The sequence below is a fragment of the Chinchilla lanigera genome, unplaced genomic scaffold, assembly GCF_000276665.1.
Source record: "Chinchilla lanigera isolate Chin_1 unplaced genomic scaffold, ChiLan1.0 scaffold00056, whole genome shotgun sequence".
Classification (NCBI taxonomy): Eukaryota; Metazoa; Chordata; class Mammalia; order Rodentia; family Chinchillidae; genus Chinchilla; species Chinchilla lanigera.
In genome coordinates this window covers 7097732-7117878 of record NW_004955457.1, presented here as the reverse complement: position 1 = coordinate 7117878, position 20147 = coordinate 7097732, and the positions used below count along the sequence as shown (strand labels likewise).

General features: G+C 40.6%; 1 protein-coding gene across 3 annotated transcripts in view; it reads right to left on the bottom strand.

Moving 5' to 3' along the window:
- Plekhm3 (pleckstrin homology domain containing, family M, member 3) overlaps positions 1-20147 on the bottom strand; it is a 174221-nt gene that overhangs the window by 121785 nt on the left and 32289 nt on the right. For all 3 annotated transcript variants that reach the window (XM_005396971.2, XM_005396974.2, XM_005396973.2), the window contains exon 3: positions 12576-13511. In XM_005396971.2, the coding sequence (XP_005397028.1) occupies positions 12576-13511 (936 nt within the window). The remainder of the gene's footprint in view (positions 1-12575; positions 13512-20147) is intronic.

Below are 20147 nucleotides of genomic sequence, written 5' to 3'. Positions count from 1 at the left end.
TCCGGTACCGGGAACCGAACTCACGACCTTGCGCTTGCCAGGCAGGCGCTTTGCCGCTGAGCTAAATCCCCAGCCCTACATGTGATATTTTGATCTGGATCTTTGTGATCCCCAGGAGCAGAAAAGAGGAAGTATTACTTATTAACCCTATAAAACCCCATCAGGACCAAAGCACAGACAGACAGCATCCAATGTGAGTGGAGAGGAAAGGGGCAGGCAATCATGCCAATGAATAGAGATTGCGAGATGAGGAACATGTAGTTTAGGCTCAAGGGGTTTCCAGGAAACTGTGGGCATCATCAGGCACCTTTACTCAAGATAAGTTTCCTCATCCTAACAATGGAGGAGAAACACCATTTTCCAAAAGTGTTTCATTCGTTGTTAGCCCACAAAAGACTTCTCTTTATCTAAAGAGCACCTGGGAAACTTCCCCATATTTTCTGGGCAAAAATGCAGTGGTGTACAATGTGGGTAGATTAAGATATGTCTCTTTTGATTCAGCCAATACAACATTTAAATCGTACATAGCAAAGGCAGTATGATTCTCCCTCAAGACAGGGTTGAAGATGCTGACTCATAAGTCTGTGGAAAGGCTGGCTCAGACTATATAAGAAATCAGTGCCAAGGCTACAAGCTGAAGTCAGAGTAAGTCAGAGTTTTGGGCCCATTGCCTATTAATAATTTTAAACCTACATGATGGAATAGAGAATATCTACAGATGATTCTAACCTAGGATTCCTAGAAAAGATGGTGAAAGCAGGAAACTCAATGGTGGGAATGGAAAGGGAGGGTTCAAAGCAGAAGATGACTGGAAATATTTAGTATGTGTCTACTGTGCGCCAGATGCAGGCTAGGGAGATGGCAATGAACAAGACCAACAGAGCTCTTGCCATTACAGAATTTGCAATGAAGTGGAGAAGGACACAGACATTATATAAGCAACTGCACAAGTGACAATATCTGAATGATGGCCAGTGTTAGAGTAAGTGGCACTAAATTAGTACTACTGTGGAGGGAATTTAATAGATGCTACGTCAGTCTGAGGATTTGGAAAAGGTGTTTTTGACCAAGGAGCACCGAAGCAATGATGTGAAGAATGAATTGGGGTAGTGGCGGGGTGGCAAGATTCCAGCGCAGGCAACTGCACGTGTGAAGGTTCTAAGGTAAGTGGGAAGGAGATGGCATGTCCGAGAAACAAAGTGAAGCTCATGTGGTTGGAATTTAGTATGTGGGGAAAGAGTGGTAAAGTAAGTGCTGAAACCAAGGAGGTGGGCAGGGTTATGCAAGGATGCTGGTGTCTAGGCCAAAAAGAAGCAAGAACCCACTGAACAGTTGTACATAGAAAATTACCAGGGTCAATCTGAATTTATCAAGCTCACGTGTGTCACAAGATTTGGGAAGGGGTGGAATGAAAGATTGGTTTAGGAGGAGGAGGCCATTGTGGTCATCTAGGTAAAAGATGACCCAGCTGACAGCAAATAATGTGAGAGAGGGAAAGGCTGTCTTAAAATTCAAGTACTAAATATACTTACCAAGTACGCGATAAAATTTGGCATGACAATAGGATGTATTAAAAAAGGAGTCAGAATGTAGGTAAAGGATTTGAGCTACCCCTTACTTTCTTTGTACTACTACACAGAATCTTGTTACAATACCAATGAAGTTTCCAGAATGTAAGAAAGATACAGAAACTTGGAGATGTTTTAGCAGATTAACACTTCAATAGTTAAAGCGTTTAACATATGTAGAAGAAATGTTTAGGGAATTGGCTTATATAACCTAGAGAAAGCTGAAGTATGGTTGGATTCATACATTAAGAACATTCTATGTGGGACTGGGGTATAGTTCACTGGCTGATTACTTTTCCAGCATGTGCAAGACCCTGGGTTCAATCTCCAACACTAAAAAAGAAAGCAAATTTACAGGTCAGGCAGTACTCTCTCAAACTTTGTATGTAATCAAGTGAATTGGAAAGCTTGTTAAAAACCCGAGATTCTGACTTCAACAAGTCATGGGAAGAGTCTAGCCATCCCTCCTCATATCACACTCCTGATTCTGATGTAGATAGTACTTAAACTACGCTCCTTGGAGAGATCCTGGGGCAGACACTCAAGTGTTAGGGTCCTGCCCTCAAGAAAATGAGACTATGACAGAGGTCCATAAAAGCAGATAGAGTTGGGGTCATGAGAAGCCATGCTCCATTCTATTAGGGAATTAAGAATGCAGAGAGGTCAGCTGGGAGTGAGGGTGCATCCCTGTAATCTCAGCAATCCGGAGCCTGAGGCCAGAGGATCACTGGGGAGTTCGAGGCCAGCCTGGGCTACATAGTGAGAACCTGTCTCAAGAAAACAACAGTGGGGAGTGAGGAGAGAAGGAAAGGGTGGCCAAGAAAGGTTTGGAAAAAAATCTGTAAGGGTGGAAAGGGTTTTTTTAGTACCCAGAAGTCTTTAAAAAAAAATACAGAATTAAACCCAGAACCATAACTAACATGCAAACACTGGCTGTCAGGGCTCACTGCTTTGTAAGGTGGCTCCTTTCTCCATCCAAAATAAGGAAAGGAGTTTCATGCTCTTTGTTTTTAATGTGATCTAATTAAAACATTCTGTCTTATATTCCAAAGTATAAGGACATATAGATGCCAGGCATGGTGGCGTACACCTGTAATCCCAGCACTCGGGAGGCTGAAGCAGGAGGATCATTGCAAGCTCAAGACCAGCCTGGGCTATAAAGCGAGCTCAAGGCGGCCTGAACTGCACAGTGAGACCCTGTCTCCAAAAAAAAAAAAAAAAAAAAGAACATATAGACATATAGTTGCATTTTCTTCTACAAAACTGACTTTTAAGTTACTCATAGGACTCAATTTCTGGAACTGTAGTAGCCTAATTTGTCAAAAATATTAATGGGAGAAATAAACTGGCACTGTTAAATTACTAGATTTCCTTATCTAGAGATTTATTTTAAAATGGGAGGATTTTCACTTAAGGGTGTTTCTACCTTCAGATAGTATACTGGGTTTTAGAAAATCTCTCATGTAGTTCTGACGCTTGGGAGTTCATGAAAACCTTACTTTTTCAAGGAACTTAGCTAGAAATTAAGGAGGATCTTGACCTACCCCAGTCTATCCTAAAACCACACCTAGACCAGTTTCTACCCTCATGAAAGGTCAGTAAATAGAAACTTTTAACTCAATGTGGAGTCTAGTAGTACATTAACACTTTCTTTAGAAGTTTAGCCAGAAATGAACATGGGATGAGAACAATGTTAACCAAAGAGGAAGCTACAAAAAGAGACGAGAACTTTCCAGACCAAAGTATAGCAACAAAGACTGGAGAAATGAACGGTTAAAAAAAAAAAGAGCACAGCGATGGCCTATGAAGTTCAGGAAGGTCTATCAAAAGATCCATGTCTTCTGAAATTCAAAATGATTTTATTCTTCTGAAACATATCAAAGGGGAACATGTGACTTCTGTGATGAGAATACCAGGAATAAATCAAAAAAGCAAATTTAAGTCCTATAAAATCAAACGGCCTACTTATATAAAGTGATCAAATCCCTTTGAACTTCAGGATGTGAAATAGTTTAAAATACAAATTATATAACGTTCTTCTTCTTCCATAGACTCATGTTATTATTTCAGTGTATATTCATATTATTCTTGTTCATTTATTTTGATTTAAAATGACTTTCTGGACCTACAATCTTAGACTGTAAAAACAGTAAAAAGTAATTTATCCAATAATAGACATCAGAATGAGAAAAAGGATTCCTATCTGCTGTCTTCTCTGTCAACTGGTATTTTTACTGGTTTAAATTCTCTTCCCTAAAGGAAAAAAGTATTACTTATTTATTAAATGAGATTTAAATGGAGGACCTTAATCCCAATTTCTCTAATCTTCTATGGACGATCAAAGAATCACAGATGAGAGACAAAGATGCTCTATAGAGCTCAGTCATTCCCTCTAAAAATGCCAGACAGAGATGAAGAGCGTGAAAGTCAAAGACCTTCAAATTCAACTGCGTGGTATAATTACCTATGTATTTGGCTTTTAACCTTCATGTTCTGTGGGGACACATAATGGGATTGTCTCATTTTCCATGCACCAGGCACAGAGCTCAATATATAGCAAGACATTGATAAACATTTGCAGAAGGGCTGAATAAGTCTCTTTATCTTGAAAATGAAAAAACTCTAGATGAGACAATTTAAGCATCTTGTCTTGAGGCCAGAAATTCCCAGTTTTCCAATCTCACTGGCCAGGCCTCTTGCTGTTCTATGCATTTCCATTCCTGGCCTTGGGAAATCCATCCACTCTGCGTGTTTCTGTTACCTTTGTCCAGTGGAACTAAGTACACGGACTACGTGTATTTTCCCTTCTAAGTGGCAGCCTTCAAGTATGTGCAGATGATACCTATGATCTCCGCAGTCCAGGTTACATTTGCAATCTGTGGTTTTTAGACCTTTCATTATCTTATCACACATCAAAGATGTGGGCATTTGTTGTGAAAGTACAGCATTTAAGATGGAAATTTCCTAATGTGGTCTGGCCAGGGCAGAGAACAGTGAGGACATTATCTCTTCTTTCTGGACCTGTTTTGTGAATGCTTTGGATGGGGCCATGGGAGCACAAATGCTGGCTTCCCTCCTGCCTTATTTGTACTGCCTCCCACACGGGCTGTTGTCAGGTTAAGTTTCCTTGCTTTCCATCTTTGCAGGTAATTTTCTGAACATAAGTATAGGTCTATATCACTCTAAATCTCATTTATTTTGAACCATTCCTCTGATTTACATTTCAGAATATCAATTCTGTCATTCTACACATTAGCTGTCCAACCTAGTTTTACAATAGCTGTGATTTTGATAATTATGCCTACTGTATCTTTATCCTGGTAATTACTGTCATAGGTGGGCAAATACTAATGATAGCTAACACTTACATAGTATTTACTATGTGCTAAGCACTGTTCTGAGCCCTTAAACTCAATTTATTTGCACTACAAATTAACAAGGTAGATGTGATTATTTTCTCACAACTGAGATAAAAACATGGAAGTAGGGAGAGGTTAAGTAATTTATTCAGGGTCATACAACCAGTGAGTAGCAGATCTGAAAACCCAGACAGAAGGACCCAGTCTTAGTTCTTACTAAACTATGCTGCATCTCATTATTATCATGTATCTTTATAGACAACCTTTTAGATTGAAAGAGATTAGTCAATAATCAGTGGGTAAAACTGCCAGTCATTCACAAAATGTCATGACTATAATTTCTGATAACCCAAGTTACTCTGTTTTGGGGATTTTGGCAAATCCTCTTCTAAACACTAAGCAATATACTGTAAAGCAGTTCCTGGTATAGCTGTCTAGTATCTCTCATTTTCCTTTGTGTACTCGCAGGCAGACTGTAGCATCCTAGGGCTTCAGACCATAACTACACTTCTCTTGTGCCTCCCCCAGCATCTACTACACAACAGAAATTCATTATTTACCTTTGATAGGTGGTAATAAAAACCAAGAAAATTTCTTCTGAATTTAATTGTGTGGGAAATATAAAGTTTATTTATTTACTTATTGTTTTCAGACAGGGCTTCATTATGTTGTTCAGGCTGGGCTTGAATTCACTATGTAAACCTGGCTGACCTTGAATTTGCAATCCTCTTGCCTCAGTTGCTCAAGTATAGGAGTAAGCCAAAAATTTAAATGGAGTAGGAGGGTTGGATGCGGTAGCACACACCTGCAATCTTAGCATTCTGGGAGATGGAAGCAGGAGGGTTACGCATTTGAGCCTTTCATGGGCAATTTATCAAGCTCTGTCTAAAAAAAAATGGTTAGGGATGCAGCTCAGTGCAAAGGCCCTGGGGTCAATCCCCAGTACTGTGCCAGACAAACACATGCATGCATGTGCGCGCACGCACACACAAAGAGAGGCAGTGGGAGGTCACTTTAGCTCTTTGGCTTGGAAATTCTCTGTAACAGGGATTTTCTGACATACACAAGGACATAAGGGTCACCAAACCAGTTACTATGATGTTTTGACCCCGGTTACCCAGTCCTATTCCCTTGCTAACCCCCTTCAAGTCCTTTATATGCTTTTGAGGAGGATTCTGCAAGTCTGAAGAGGACAGCCTGCTCCTCATTCTTATTTGACAGGAGTCAGTACCTTGCAGAATATGTGCAGCACACATGAGGTGTTTATTAATTGTGTGTTGAAATAAACCCTTCAATAAAACTATCAGCAACCCTCCAGAGTGATATTTAAGATTGAGAACATAAAATTTAGCATTTTGGCAAAACAAAACAACAACCCCCCAGAGACTTTTCCCACGTGAGACAATAATCCAAAATGACTAACACCATACAATGTGAGAAGGCAACAACAAATTAACAATTCTTATTTATGCAAATTGTCCATATTCTTTATGGGACATATCTGAGTTTTTCTTCATACTCACTCCTCTTCCAGTTGGCTACCTGCCTATTCCCTAAATCAAATAAATCTTCATATTATTATTATTCCTACCAAGTGGGAGATATTTAAAAATAGCAATAAAGGTAAGAATTGGAAATATCAAGGAAAATCAATTTCTGTTTCTCCTTCTATTTCTTTAGACAATCTGGTTCTTTAGTTATTAAAGACCTCCTAATTTTTCACATGAGAATGAAAACAAATTTTACCTACCCAAGAACTTTTAAAAATTTTTCCAAGAGTATAGTACACAACTGCCCTTCTTGGCACTTAGAAAACAACAGTGTGTGTGTGTGTGTGTGTGTGTGTGTGTGTGTGTGTGTGTTTCACATGCTGATTCATAAGCACCTCCAAATTCAATTTCTCTTTTTCTTAGCAACTGCTATTCTGTCTGACTTACCCTAAGGCCAATAAGTAAATACTAAGGCCAAACACAGAAATATTGCTTACTTCCACACTGGCAGCTATTTCATGAATAATTAACTACCAATACTTTCTATCAGAGACGCTTGTATTGCTAGGGTAAAGGTATTCTTTATGTTTAAACAAGTCATAAAACAGGCCATCACCAGAAAAACACTCTCATTTATCACATGAAATGCCATGTGGTATTAACAAGGTTGATACTGTTTGTTTAATATATTTTGCTTTCATAGGGGCTTGAAATGATTTGTTTTTGCAGCTGTAACTGAGTTAAATTAAGGACTTATCTTCAGCTTAACTCGTTGAGCATATATAACCAGGAGCTATTAATTATCTGCCTAGAAGCCTTTCCGTCATCTTCCCACAGTTTCCAGCAACATCCTTGGGGTACTGAGTTACACCACAAGCACCCAGATTTGATCTCCAAATAATCAATCCTGGCTTCTTGGGAACTGAGACTAAAAACTTATTCCTTGCTTCATAACTCCCCCTTCGCTGCCACATGGAAATGTTATTAGTGTACAGATTGTTTTTTAAAGTTGTGTAAGAAACTGAAGAGAGGGGCTGGGGATTTAGCTCAGTGGCAAAAGCGCCTGCCTGGCAAGCGCAAGGTCGTGAGTTCGGTTCCCGGTACCGGAAAAAAAAAAAAAAAAAAAAAAAAAAAAGAAACTGAAGAGAAAATCTTAGTGCAAAGACTAAGTTCAGACATCTATTCCCACACGTAAAAAACAAGCACTTTTCGGTCCTTAAAGCACCAGCAATCACTCCTTTCCCCCCTCTCTTTTCACACAAAAAGCAGGGGGAGAGCGGGGAAATTGTCACCATGGATAAATTTGTCAAAAGACCACACCACCCTTCTAATTCCCCTCTACCTGTTTGTGAATGCCAGGAGGGAAGAAAAAAGGCAAAAGGGAAAATAAGGCAAGGGAGAGAAATGGGGTGGGGGGAGTAGGGTGGGGCAAAGAAAAACCAGAGTGCAATTCAAACAAAAATGAAACACACGCTCTCAGACAGCCCACGGGGGTGGGATGCTCCCCCCACCCCAGGTCCTAACAACAAACTTCTTTATCAGAGGTTCGTTGTCAATCAATTAGCCCAGACAGCAGGGGTCTGGGAGGTGGGGGTGCCCGAGGAAACAATGGGCCTCCCTGTTGTATTACTATTTAATCACTTTTGCTAAATAAATAGAGCAGCCCTGAGGTGCTGTCATGTCAAGGGAATTTATAACAAAAAAAAAAAACTTCATTTTTCATTGGTCATTACTTTTTTCCCTTCAGGACAAGAGAGGGTTATTACTGTAGCCTTAAGTTCCATCTTTGTATTTCTTGCCTTTGATTCCCCCTCGGACCCTGCCACTTTCTGGCACTAATTTGTCAGGCTGAACAAAGAGGGGATTTGTACCTCCTGTAAGGTCTCAATTAGGAATGGCTTCTGCTGTATTATGTGCCATTCAGAGAAGACACAATGCCGGTAATTACAGGAATTTGCACTAAATGGCTGAAGAATTCATAGCAAAACTTTTCCCCCCTTTGGGTTTACCCCTCCCCAGGGCTGGAGGGGAAGAAAAAGGAAAGCAAAAAGCTCTTAATGCCAGAGAGATGTAATTACCAACAGCAGCCCCAAGAGGTTAAACAGCAGCCAAAGGAGTAAAACCATAAAAACTGACAGTTTGAAAATGGTGGAGGGATCCCCTCCGGCTCCTCGTTTCTTCCCTTAACAGGCTCGACTTCAGCTCAGAATCAGGAACAGTGCTGCACAGTGGGCCGTCCAATTTTACCTCCAGATTACAAAACAGTCACACAAGGAACACTTTCAAAGGTGAGCTCTGCGTCTTGTCACACCTATAAACAAGTCCTGGGGCCCTGTGATTACAGCGCTCAATTGCTGGGTTTCTTGATTGCTGGTAAATTACCGGAAAAACATTTGTGTATGCTAGGGCCAAGAAAACTATGTATCTATTCACTGTGAATGGACCTCGAACATCAGTTGGTACCTTTTACTCTATATAGCATATATGAATGAATCAGTTTAGAAACCTACTGGCACATACTCAGAAATAATTTGTTTTAGCATTGATGTTTTAACATCAGTCCTCGTTGCTGAACGTAATTTTTTTTTTTTTTGAGATAGGGTCTCAATATGTAGTTTAGTCTGGCCTTGAACTCACTGTGTAGCCCAGGCTGGCCTTAAATACACAGCAATACTCCTGCCTCAGCCTCTGAAGTGCTGGGATTACAGGCATGAGCTACCATACTCGGCTTTGCCAAACATAATTCTGAATTCCAACCAGTAATTTCACTAAAGAAGCACATTTTGCTTTCTGCTACAGAGTTGTTCCTGAAAAACTTGACCTAAGCACTCTCACAGTTCCAGTTCTTCAATACCATCCCCAACTCAAGAACCTTCAGGGTCAAATATAAATTCAAAATGATTGAAGATTTGCAATTTCATACAGTTCTACCTGACACCACCTCTGACATTTCTGTAGTCTGGTATGTTGGCTTCACTTCTGTCAGTTGCCACTTGACAGTCATTGATGTGATTACTTCATTAAACAACCTGTTTCCCCCAGCTGACTGCAAGTTTCATGAGGGCAGAGACCATGTCTACTTTCCTGCAGTGCCTAGGTGTGCGCAAGTTTCTGGGCAAACAACAAATGACAATAAATGGAAGAGACTGAGTTTCATATTTCAGGAAGTAGTGTTAGCCAGTGTAAAACCCCTGGAGGAAGGCAGGACCACAGTTAAATTCCAGGAATGGCAAGAAGAGCTTGGTGGCTGGGACTTCCTAAGCTTGGGCAGCTATGAAACTGGAGAGGAAGCGATGGAGCAACCACACATAATCAAATATAACTATCAAAAGTCCAAGCACATGTTAAGAAATATGCAGTTAAATATCAGCATATATTTTCAAAACCACGCCTCAGGCATTTCTGGATGGTCATGGTCTGTTTGCTCTGCAGGGACTCTAAATTTTAAAGAAGACTATAGAAAATCCTTTACTTACAGAAAGAATTTCATGAAATAAAGCCAACTGTACTATTTTATAGATGTAAAAGCCAACATTTGTGGTTCCTCTGAACAGCAACTCAATGATATCATAATAAGGAGCTGCTCAGTGTAATCTTCTACTTTTAAAGTCTACTCATCTAAAATATTTTTTAAAAAGAACTAAACAGATATAAAAACTTAAAGAGCCATTCTACTAAAACCAAGAAATACTGTGAATTAGCTTCTTTTTAAAATAAGACATAAAGCTCAAACTCACTAAAAAACAATGTAATGCAACTTTTGGCATTTGGCAGGTAAACATGCTATACAACCAGCTTTTTCATTGCATGTGTTTTTAAGAGAATACAAAGTTAGACGACACAGGTACAAAAGCCAGAAGCAGCTGGTTGAAATTAACTGTGCTTATGAGAAATACAGATCAATTTTTAAAGTTCCATCTGCTATAATAATCTGTGATATAACGAACAGCCTCCTAAGTAATTTAAAAAACAGAGGTTTCCTTAACAATTTTTTTCCTTTTTCTTTTGAGACTCTGCCCCCTACAGGAGATAAAGTATTCCTACCTGAAGCAAGAAACATTCTCCATGCACCAAGTATAAGAATAAAAAGCAGGTAGATGGACCATATGAGTCACAGAGCAACTCAATATAGCACTCTCTCCTTCAAGAGGAGGCATTAAATGAAATAGATTTGTACTTGCTTTGGAATGTATCACTCTATACGAGTTAACATTTTCCCCAACCCAAATTAGAAATCTACCAGTGTCCTATTAGAACTCCACACCAAAGCAAGAGCATAAAAGCTGAGCAGAGCAAAGCAAAGCAAGAGAGTTTCAGACTTGTTACTTCTGTCCCCTGGATTCCCTTCTGTTACCCATCCCCAGCCTGTCCTCTAAGCAGACAAATTTAGTGAGCTCCAAATTTAGACAGCAAAGAGAGGAATCCTACCACATGGAACCTACCGCAGCTGCCAGAAATCTCTCTTCCTACCCATTACATAATACTTTTTCTCTTCTACTTAGCTTCCTTCTCCCTGCCTCTTTTCAGCTCTGCCTTTTTTCTGTTTTCACTTCTCTGACTGCTGGAGGCAGTGGCCTTCCTCTACCTATCCGTTCTCCTTTTGGGTGCTAAGAACACAACAGTATACACTGCTCAGGTTGAAGAGGAAGTGAATTAGGTGACAAACACTGTATAGCTACTGAGGCTTTTCTTCACATATTTGCTACAATGTTTCTTGATTCAGGTACTCCAGTGTCTACCTTGAAAACTAAGGTTTTGGGCAAACAATAAATATTCTTCCTTATTCCAACAGATTTGTTGGTCTTATTGGTAATCTAATGCCATACATATAATTTCAGGATATACACAAAGTTAGCAGTTAACAAATTATTATTAAGTGCCTGAACTTTGAAATATAATACATGTACCAGTATAAGACAACTCTGGAACACCAAAGTGTTTGAACTATGCAAAAATGAGTGTCTCCTTATTTCAAAGCCATTTTTTAAAAGTAGCTGGCTGACTTGACACAAGGTCTGTCACACCCATATAGTTTCACACCCTACTATGGTTTAACTTGCTCTCTTCTCTAAACAAGCTCTGCAAATTTCTGCTTAATGCTCACTGAGGCCCTCAGGGCAAAGCAAGGGTGATTCACATAATCCTTCCCTGTAAGTAAATTATTTTTCAATAGAAAAGGCCATTATCATAACTAACCTAAATTTAGAATGCGGTTTTTAAAATTTTTCACCATCATCCAGCTCTTTTCTATCCAAGAGCAAGAATAAAACTTAAAATCTGGTATTGGCTGAAGGTGAGCTTCTTGCTCCTTTTTAAACAACATACTTAAGTATTGAATTAAATACTTTAAACCTTCCCAGTCAGGCTTCTGATTAAAACTATCTTTATGGCAAAAAAATTTATTGTCCCAAATTGTAGAGTTTAGCGAAAGGAAAATAATTTTGATCTACGTTATAGTAGACATAGATATGGTGTAGTGATTTTTTCCATTCTGCCATTTGGAGGAAGGTAGGAAGAAACAGGGAGTAGAGAGGAAAGCAGCAGCAATGGGGCTTTCAGATATCATCAGTCCCTGGTCCTGAACTCTACCTTGTGACACACTTATATAGCAGTCCCAGGAAGCCTGTGCTTCCTGGTGACAAGATCCAGCCCATGATAACACAGGAGTCATCTGATGAATAATCCTCCACTGTTCTTTTAACCATCTGCACACTTCCTGTCAATGCTGACTTTCTAGATTCCACCTTAACAGGTCTTGACAAGGTCATGATCAACAGCAGTTAACAACGACCAGCATCTGCCTTGCCTAAGGAGTATTAGTGGTCAGCTTTAAACCCAAATGTTTCTTGACGCAGTCCCAGTGACTGGAAATGGAATCACAGGCAACTTAGGACGCCCAAATTCCAGTCTGCTTAGGCTCTCTCGCCAAATCATTTTGATTTAGTAGGGTATATCATATCTATTTCTACTTACTTTACCAACATGGTCTGAGTAGTTTAAGAATGAACAGATTTCATATAGCAAAGGCACTGGAGGAGAGATGCTTTTCATAAACAGGGTTTCTGAGAGTCTTAGTGAGAATATTTTAAAAGTGAATTCCAATTATGGGATTCAGGATCACTCTTTAATGAGCTTTATGCTGAAAAGTTGCTCCATACCTGCACATTTGAAACTCTGAGCAGTGAGTCCTCGCTCCAAAGACAAAGTTGTCAGGATGCTCAGGAAGCTGGTGGTCACAGACTGACGTTTGTTCTTCCGGAGTTCGTGCCCACCCATCTGATCCTTGGGTTTACTCCTCAGTGTGACTTGCAGGTTCTGCTCAGAGCTCCTCGCTGCATTGGCAGCTGTCTTCAGAGCCTCCATCCACTCCTGAGCCCTCTGCCGGGTCTCAGCTCGGAGACGGAGGACATCCTGAGGGAAAATGACTTGAAAGCAAGAGTCACAGCCATCCAGGTGGTCTATCTGGACAGCCAGACACACATCTACATTGTAGCTCAACAGGGGATCCTCATCTAGCTTGCCAGGCTGAAAGGCCATAAGGTAGGCCTTGCTTAGCACAAACGTAAATGCCTTCCAGTTATTCTGGACAGTTAGTCTGTAAAGTGTCCCTGATTTGAGGATGTTTTGGTACTGCTTGGGGCTATCCAAGACAGGGGATGGTGGGAGCAGCCCATGGGCTTTCTTCTGTAAACAATGATTCTGTGTACAGTTAACATGATGGCCAAGCCCTGGTGAGTTCACGAGCTCATCCTGTCGTCCCATGTAACCGGGCACAGCAGCCTGCACGACCTCCCAGAGCTTCTGCCCCCAGTCCAAAGCCTCCCACGGTGACTCTGCCTTTAGCTGCAGTTGAGTGTTGTCATAGAGGACAGTATCCACCATCCTGGCCTCAAGGTGACCCAAGACAGATATGCTCTGGAAGTGTGAAAGCTGGTACGTGGCATAGAGGTTTTGATTCCCACTGCTGTCAAGACTGTAGAAGTATAAGTTATAGGGTGAGAGTTCTGCGTAACAGCTTTGCCAGTAACTGTCGTGATCCTTCCTAATCTCCAGGTAACCCTTCTTCAGAATGTTTGGGAATGTTTGTTTGTGCTCTAAAAAAAAACAAAGAAGAGGCAAATTATTAATTACTTATAAGAGGGTAGATGCAAGAAACTAAACAGAGCAGAGATCACATCTTTCTTGTTCAAACTAAACAAAATAGAAGTAGTAAAATTCCAAGAGAGTACCCAGTTGGCAAGACATAGCTAAGGAAAACTCTCTCAGCTATAAAACTGAACTAGGATGATGGTGAATGAGTGAAAGAGTAAGTATGGGGTGCGCAATGTCAACATGACTGGTAGATGTCCATGGAAAAAAACAGAAACACTGAATAACTATGACTAGGTATGCCCTGCGGGTCTAGGACCCAATCATACTTTGCCAGGATTTCTTGCTTCTAAGTAATGTTCCGCAGAGTACTGAATATACAAAGAGAAGGCTCCTTTTGCCACATCATTCCCTGCCAAGTTCTTTCTTTAGCTTGCTGAAGCCAGAAAGTGTCAATGTAAGAATCTGCAATGTGCTGCTCACAGACTCCTGTTTCTCAGGCAGGCCCATAAGAACCTAAAGCCAGTTTATGGGCCTTCTGCCTAGTGACTACGATTGCTCCCAACAGCTCACTGTTTAGATTGTGGTTTTCTCCCCAAGCCTGACTGCGCTTATACTCTTCCCTTAGCTTGTAATGTTCCTTCCTTCTTCAACCAGTGACTGAATATTTATCATCCTCCAGAAAGAAAGTCTGTCCTGAACCCCCAGCCCCGCCCCATCTCAACTGTACACATATACCCGAGTCATACTGGGCATCCCAATTATATTATTCCTCTATCGTAGGCTCTTTATCAGAGTGCATTAGTTTATTTAAATGTCTGAACAAATAAGTTTTAAAGTTTGTTTTTAAAAAGTCAATCTTTTCCATATGACAGTAAACTCTCTTCATCTTTATGGCACAGCACATAGTATAATTTCTAGTATATAATAGGTGCTTTAAAAGTCAAATTAGAAATAAAGCTCCTAATACAATGCTCAGCACATAGTAGGTATAATTCCCTTCCCCTCTGTTTCACAAGTTTATCTAGTCATGCCATCTTTAATCCACAATAAGCTGTGATGTATATCAGTGTAGGTATTTTTTTGTTGTTGTTTTTTGTTTTTTGCAGCATAGGGGATTGAGCCCAGGTCCTCTGCACTAAGCTACATCCCAAGCCCATCCATCATCCATCCATCCATCCATCTATCTCTCTTTTAAAATTTTGAGGCTAGGAATTTAGCTAAGTGGCACAGTACCTGCCTGGCAAGTGAGAGGTAGTGAGTTCAATTCCCAGTACCCTCCCCTCAAAACATTTGAGACAGGGTCTCACTACATTGCTACATTATTTAAGCTGGGTGCAAACTTGGGATCCTCCTGCCTTGGCCTTTCAGAATGTTGGGATTAAAGGTGTGTACCACCATTCCTAACTCTAGTTTAGTATTTTAATAAAATGGGACTTTGAGAGACCTCCTGGGACTTTATCAGACATGAAAATTATATCCATGCAGAGGTGAATACTCTTTCCTGGTAGAAACTTTTCCTTCAGAGATGTTTCTCAAAGTATTTGCTGACACACATTGGAGAAAATCAAAAACTAATAAAGTCGTTCTCTAAAGAAGACAAATCACACTCCCAGAGGGCAGGAGTTCTGCTTCTGGCTACAGAAAAAAAAAAAAAAATAAGATCTGGATCTTAAAATAGCAAATCAAAAGAGAAAAGGAAAGAAATGAGGCAGAGAAAAAGCCTATTTTACCTGTTTTACATCTCTAGTCCTGACATTCATTAGTATTTCTGTGGTAACTCAAAAGCCATTAATTTCTTGCAACCCACCCTAATCCCTTTGTAGAAAGAGATAATGGACGCCTATTCTCAGCTATCTTTCTCTCTGACAATGCAGCAAGGGAGGCAGTGCTGTTAGAAACCCTTGCTGCCACCTCTCCCCTTCTCATTTCCATGGGGCGGATGGCGGTTCAGCCCTCTCCATAATAAGGCTTATGACCTTCCCTGGTCTCTCCTGTGACCCAGCAGCTCAGCTACGATTCCCTGAGAAAGAAAAACCACCTCCCTTGCTTTTAGAAATTTTGTCATCTCTTCTTCTTACTTCCCTGAAAGCTTTTTACAACAACTACCATGAATCAGAAGAAGTCTTATTTATTTTTTAGCACTGAGGATCCAACCCAGGACCTCAGCACTGAGTGCTAACCTACATCCACAGCCTATTTATTTATTTATTTATTTACTTATTTGTTTATTCTAATTTTGAGATAGGATCTGGCTAAGTCACTGTTATGGCTTCTGTCTAGATGCATCCCCTAGCCTCATGTAGTCACAGCTGGGGCTATTTCAGAGGTGGCTGGATCTATAGTGTGAGACTGATTCATGGTGCAATGCTAGGATTAAGGGTGCTAGGATCAAGGGTATGAGGGCTTCACCCTAAGGGTGGGTAGCCTAGGTACACTATACGGGACAGAAAGAGGTTTGCTTGTAGTTTGTCACGTGCTTGCTTGCTTGCTTTGTTACCTTCTGCCCACTATGAACTGTTTCTCCTCTACAATGCCTGTCTGCCATGCCACCTTGCCTTGGAGGTAGCAAATTATGAACTCAAACCTCTACAAACTGTGAGCTGAAATAAATCTTTCCTCTTTTAACTTTGGATGTTGGGTATTTTGTCTCAGCAATGAGGAAAAGTAAGTCACTAAATTGCCTAAACTGGGTTTAAACTTGCAATCCTTCTGCCTCAGCACCCCAGAGTGCTCGGATTACAGGTATGCGCTACCACGTCCGGCTAGATGCCTGTCTTTTTGTTGTTTTTTTTTGTTTTTCGTTTTTCTTCCGGTACCAGGAATCGAACTCACAACCTTGCGCTTGCCAGGCAGGTGCTTTGCTGCTGAGCTAAATCCCCAGCCCCGATGCCTGTCTTTTAATTAAGCCCTAAATCCAACAGCAAACCTGACCCAAATTTCACTTCTCTGAGGTGGAGCTACAGCTCAGTGGAAGAGCACTTGCCTGGAATGTGCTCCTCCTCTAGAGGACCTGAATCTGATCTTCAGCGTGGCAAAAACAAACAAACAAACTAATAATAACAAAAACATGCTACTTCTTTCTAACTGCATAAGCTAGGTGGCGGATGCCAGCTTGGGTGGTGGAAGTGAAAAGCCCTGCTAGAGAATCTCCAAAGTAATATGGCCAAAGGATACAGTAGGTTCCAACACTCTTTTCCCCTGCAATAAGCCTCATCTCTTATCTCTGTCCCCAACTCAGCTTCAGTGCTCCGCAGATGAGGTGTGAGGTGTTAACCGAGACATCAGAGAAAGCACATTAATCATATGAAGTGGCTATTCTTAGAAGATACAATCTGTAGCAGAAGAAGAAAGCAAAAGTGTTCAGGAAATTATATTCTGGGGTGGCTATATTGGGGAGAGGGGTTATAGCAAATATTTTGTGTGTGATATAATTACAAGATGGCTGAAGAACTATCATTTCTCTTGAAGCTATAGCAACTGTTACTTTCCGTTGGATCTGAAGTTTATTTTTAATACACTTTCTATTGGATCTGAAGCTTATTTTTTAATATTGCTTCCCCAGACTGTATCATTTTAATTCATTTAATAACCCCACACATATCCTTGTAAAGTGTTCAACTTCACAAATGAATCATACAATCTCAATCTTAAATAATAATAGTGGGCAGGAGTGGTGGTGCACGCCTGTAATCCCAGCACTCGGGAGGCTGAGGCAGGAGGATCATTCCGAGTTCGAGACCAGGCTGGGCTACAAAGAGCTCAAGGCCAGCCTGAACTACATAGTGAGACCCTGTCTCAAAAAGACAAAAACAAAAACAAAAAACATAAGTGACTCAGGATCACTAAGATTTTTTTACTCTTGTGCAAGTGAAAACGAAAAGATGAACAAAATAAATCACTGTACCTATGAGTTTCACAATAAAATCACAAGACAGAAATTCTTCATGAACACAAAACAAAAAACCCGCCACTTCCCCCTTGGGCTCCACGTTAGCTCGTATGAAATCCTGGCGTAGTTCCTCCTCGGTGTAGCTTGCCTTCTCCTTGTCAGTCCCCAGTGAAGGGCTGTGCCGATAACTGCTCCTGCCTGAAGAGAAGAAGGGTTCCCTGGCGAGCACCTGACCCACTTCCGCACTGCCAACCCGCCCGAGTTCCGCTTCAGACACTATTTCCTCTCTCAGTTCGCAGACACGGTTCTGTGCTCCAGACCACCATCCTCATCAGTGACCGGGCCACCGCTAGGAGGCTGAGCTTGTCAGTATCTTGAGGCCCTTCCCAAGTCTCTGTGAGACCACCTCTTCACAAATTCCAGGGAGACACAGTTAAGTCTAAAGTCTACACTAGTTAGCTTGGTCTTAAATGTCTCATTATAGAAAATTCCAAATACCCTAAAGCATGTAAAAGAGTAAAACAAATACTGCGTATTCATTGCTCAGCTTCAAAAACCAGCAAGTTTCCTGTTTCATCTCTCCCACCTCTTTCAGCTCTTTTGTTCTGTTTTTTGCTGGAATATTTGAAGAAAAATCATAGACATTTTATCATTTCACCTGTAAATACTTTAGGGTTGCCGGGGATGTAGCTCAGCGACATTAAGTGCTTGCCTGGCTAAGCCTGATGTCATGAGTTCAATTCCTGGTACAGAAAAAAAAAACAGGGTATATCTCTAATAATAAATTACAACTTCAAAATCTATATATGGTTCTACTTTCACCAACATCCCAAATTAGTAATTCTTTACATAACACCCAGTCTATTTCTAATTTCCCAGATTATCTCAAAATATTTCTTTAATACAGATGATCTGTTCAAATTAGATTTACATACTGGGCATGGTGGTGCATGCCTGTAATCCCAGCACTTCAGGAAGTTGAGGCAGGAAGATCACAAGTTTGAGGCCACTCTGGTAACTTAGTGACTTACCAAGACCTTGTCTCAAAATAAAGATGGACTGAGATGGCCGGGCGTGTGGTGCACGCCTGTAATCCCAGCACTTGGGAGGCTGAGGCAGGAGGATCATTGTGAATTCAAGATCAGCCTGGGCTACAAAGTGAGCTCAACGCCAGCCTAAACTGCATAGTGAGACCCTGTCTCAAAAAGACAAAAAAAAAAAAAAAGGTTGGGGATATGGATCAGTGTGAAGTCCCTGAGTTCAGTCTCTAGTACTGCAAAATAATAAACAAACCAAAAAAGAAAAGAAGAGAAAATTTTTTGAGACAGGATCTTGCTATGTAGACCAGGCTGGCTTGAATTTACTACGTAGCCCAGGCTAGCCTCTAACTTGCAGCAATCCTATTGCCTAGGATGACTGGCATTCACCACCACCCCTAGCAAGGAATTCTTTAAAACATAACTTAGATTTACACACTGATTGGTCAGTATGGCTTTAAGTTTCTTTAAATGTACAATATTGCCCTTTTCCTCCCTTTTTTATGCCATGTATTATTCATTCATTCATTTTGGCTGCTGAGTCCAGGGCCTCGTGCTTGCTAAGCAAGTGCTCTGCCACTGAGCTACGCCCTCAGCCCCATGCACATATTTATGGAAGAAACTGCTTCATTTGTCCTGTAGAATTCCCCATATTCGGATGGGTTGAGTATACATTTATGGTATCATTAAATGTACTTCCAATTCTTGTGGTTTCAGTCAACTACAGCTTGATCTTGAGTTTTAGTGTTTATACCTGATTGTCCTTTTCTACTGATTGTCCTTTTCTATTGCTCGCTCCCTCCCAACCTCAGTGCCTTTTATGTCCAGGCTCCCTGCCTAGATTTCCCTGTCCCTGTTCATCTGAGCTTTCCTCGCGCTTCAGGGCTCGTGTAACATCTTACCTACTCTGAAGCCCTGTTAACACTACTGTCTATACCACCCTGTCTGCTCTGTACCACCCTCATCACTCACCATTTTTATCTGACATTTAAAATACTCTTTTACATTCATCACATACTTATTAACTTTACAATAAAATTATTCCAAAAATCATTAAGAAATATAAAAAGCAGGAGGGAAAAAATGTTTCTGCCTTCACATGCCAGCACCCACAACCCTCCTGCTCAGACTGAATATGGTGGTAAAATCCCTTTAGGCATTTTTCTATAAATATGTATAGATAAAAGAATCAGATGTGTTAAAGTATATTAGCATATATATTATTGAGTCACTGCGTGCTTTCATCTTGGTACTTTATGCCTTTCTAAAAAGAAAAATCTGGACCCAGATCAAAATAAATGAAATCTAGTTTACTGAGAAAATCTGATGACCTGAATCAGCACAATGAACAACCCTGTAAGAATGGAATTCTGAATCCAGTAATAGCTGGAATGGAAGACAAAGAGAACATTTCAGTGTTTTCAAAGAGCTCAAAACCTCATGTGGTGTCAGTAATCCCAAATCAAAATGATACCGGAAAAGGTAAAGGAAACGTAGAAGTTCTGTTAACAAGAGTAATAAACATGAAAGGAAGCCAAAATGGGAAGAGGACGGAGTACTCACAATACGATAGTATGGTGCTCTGCTCTACACAGCCTCAGTGGACTGCCTGTCAAAGCTCAGCAGGTATATTATACTTCTTTCACCCTTGATCATCTTTTCAGTTTCTTTCTTTTCTTTTTTCTTTCTTTTTTGGGGGGCAGGTAGGGTTG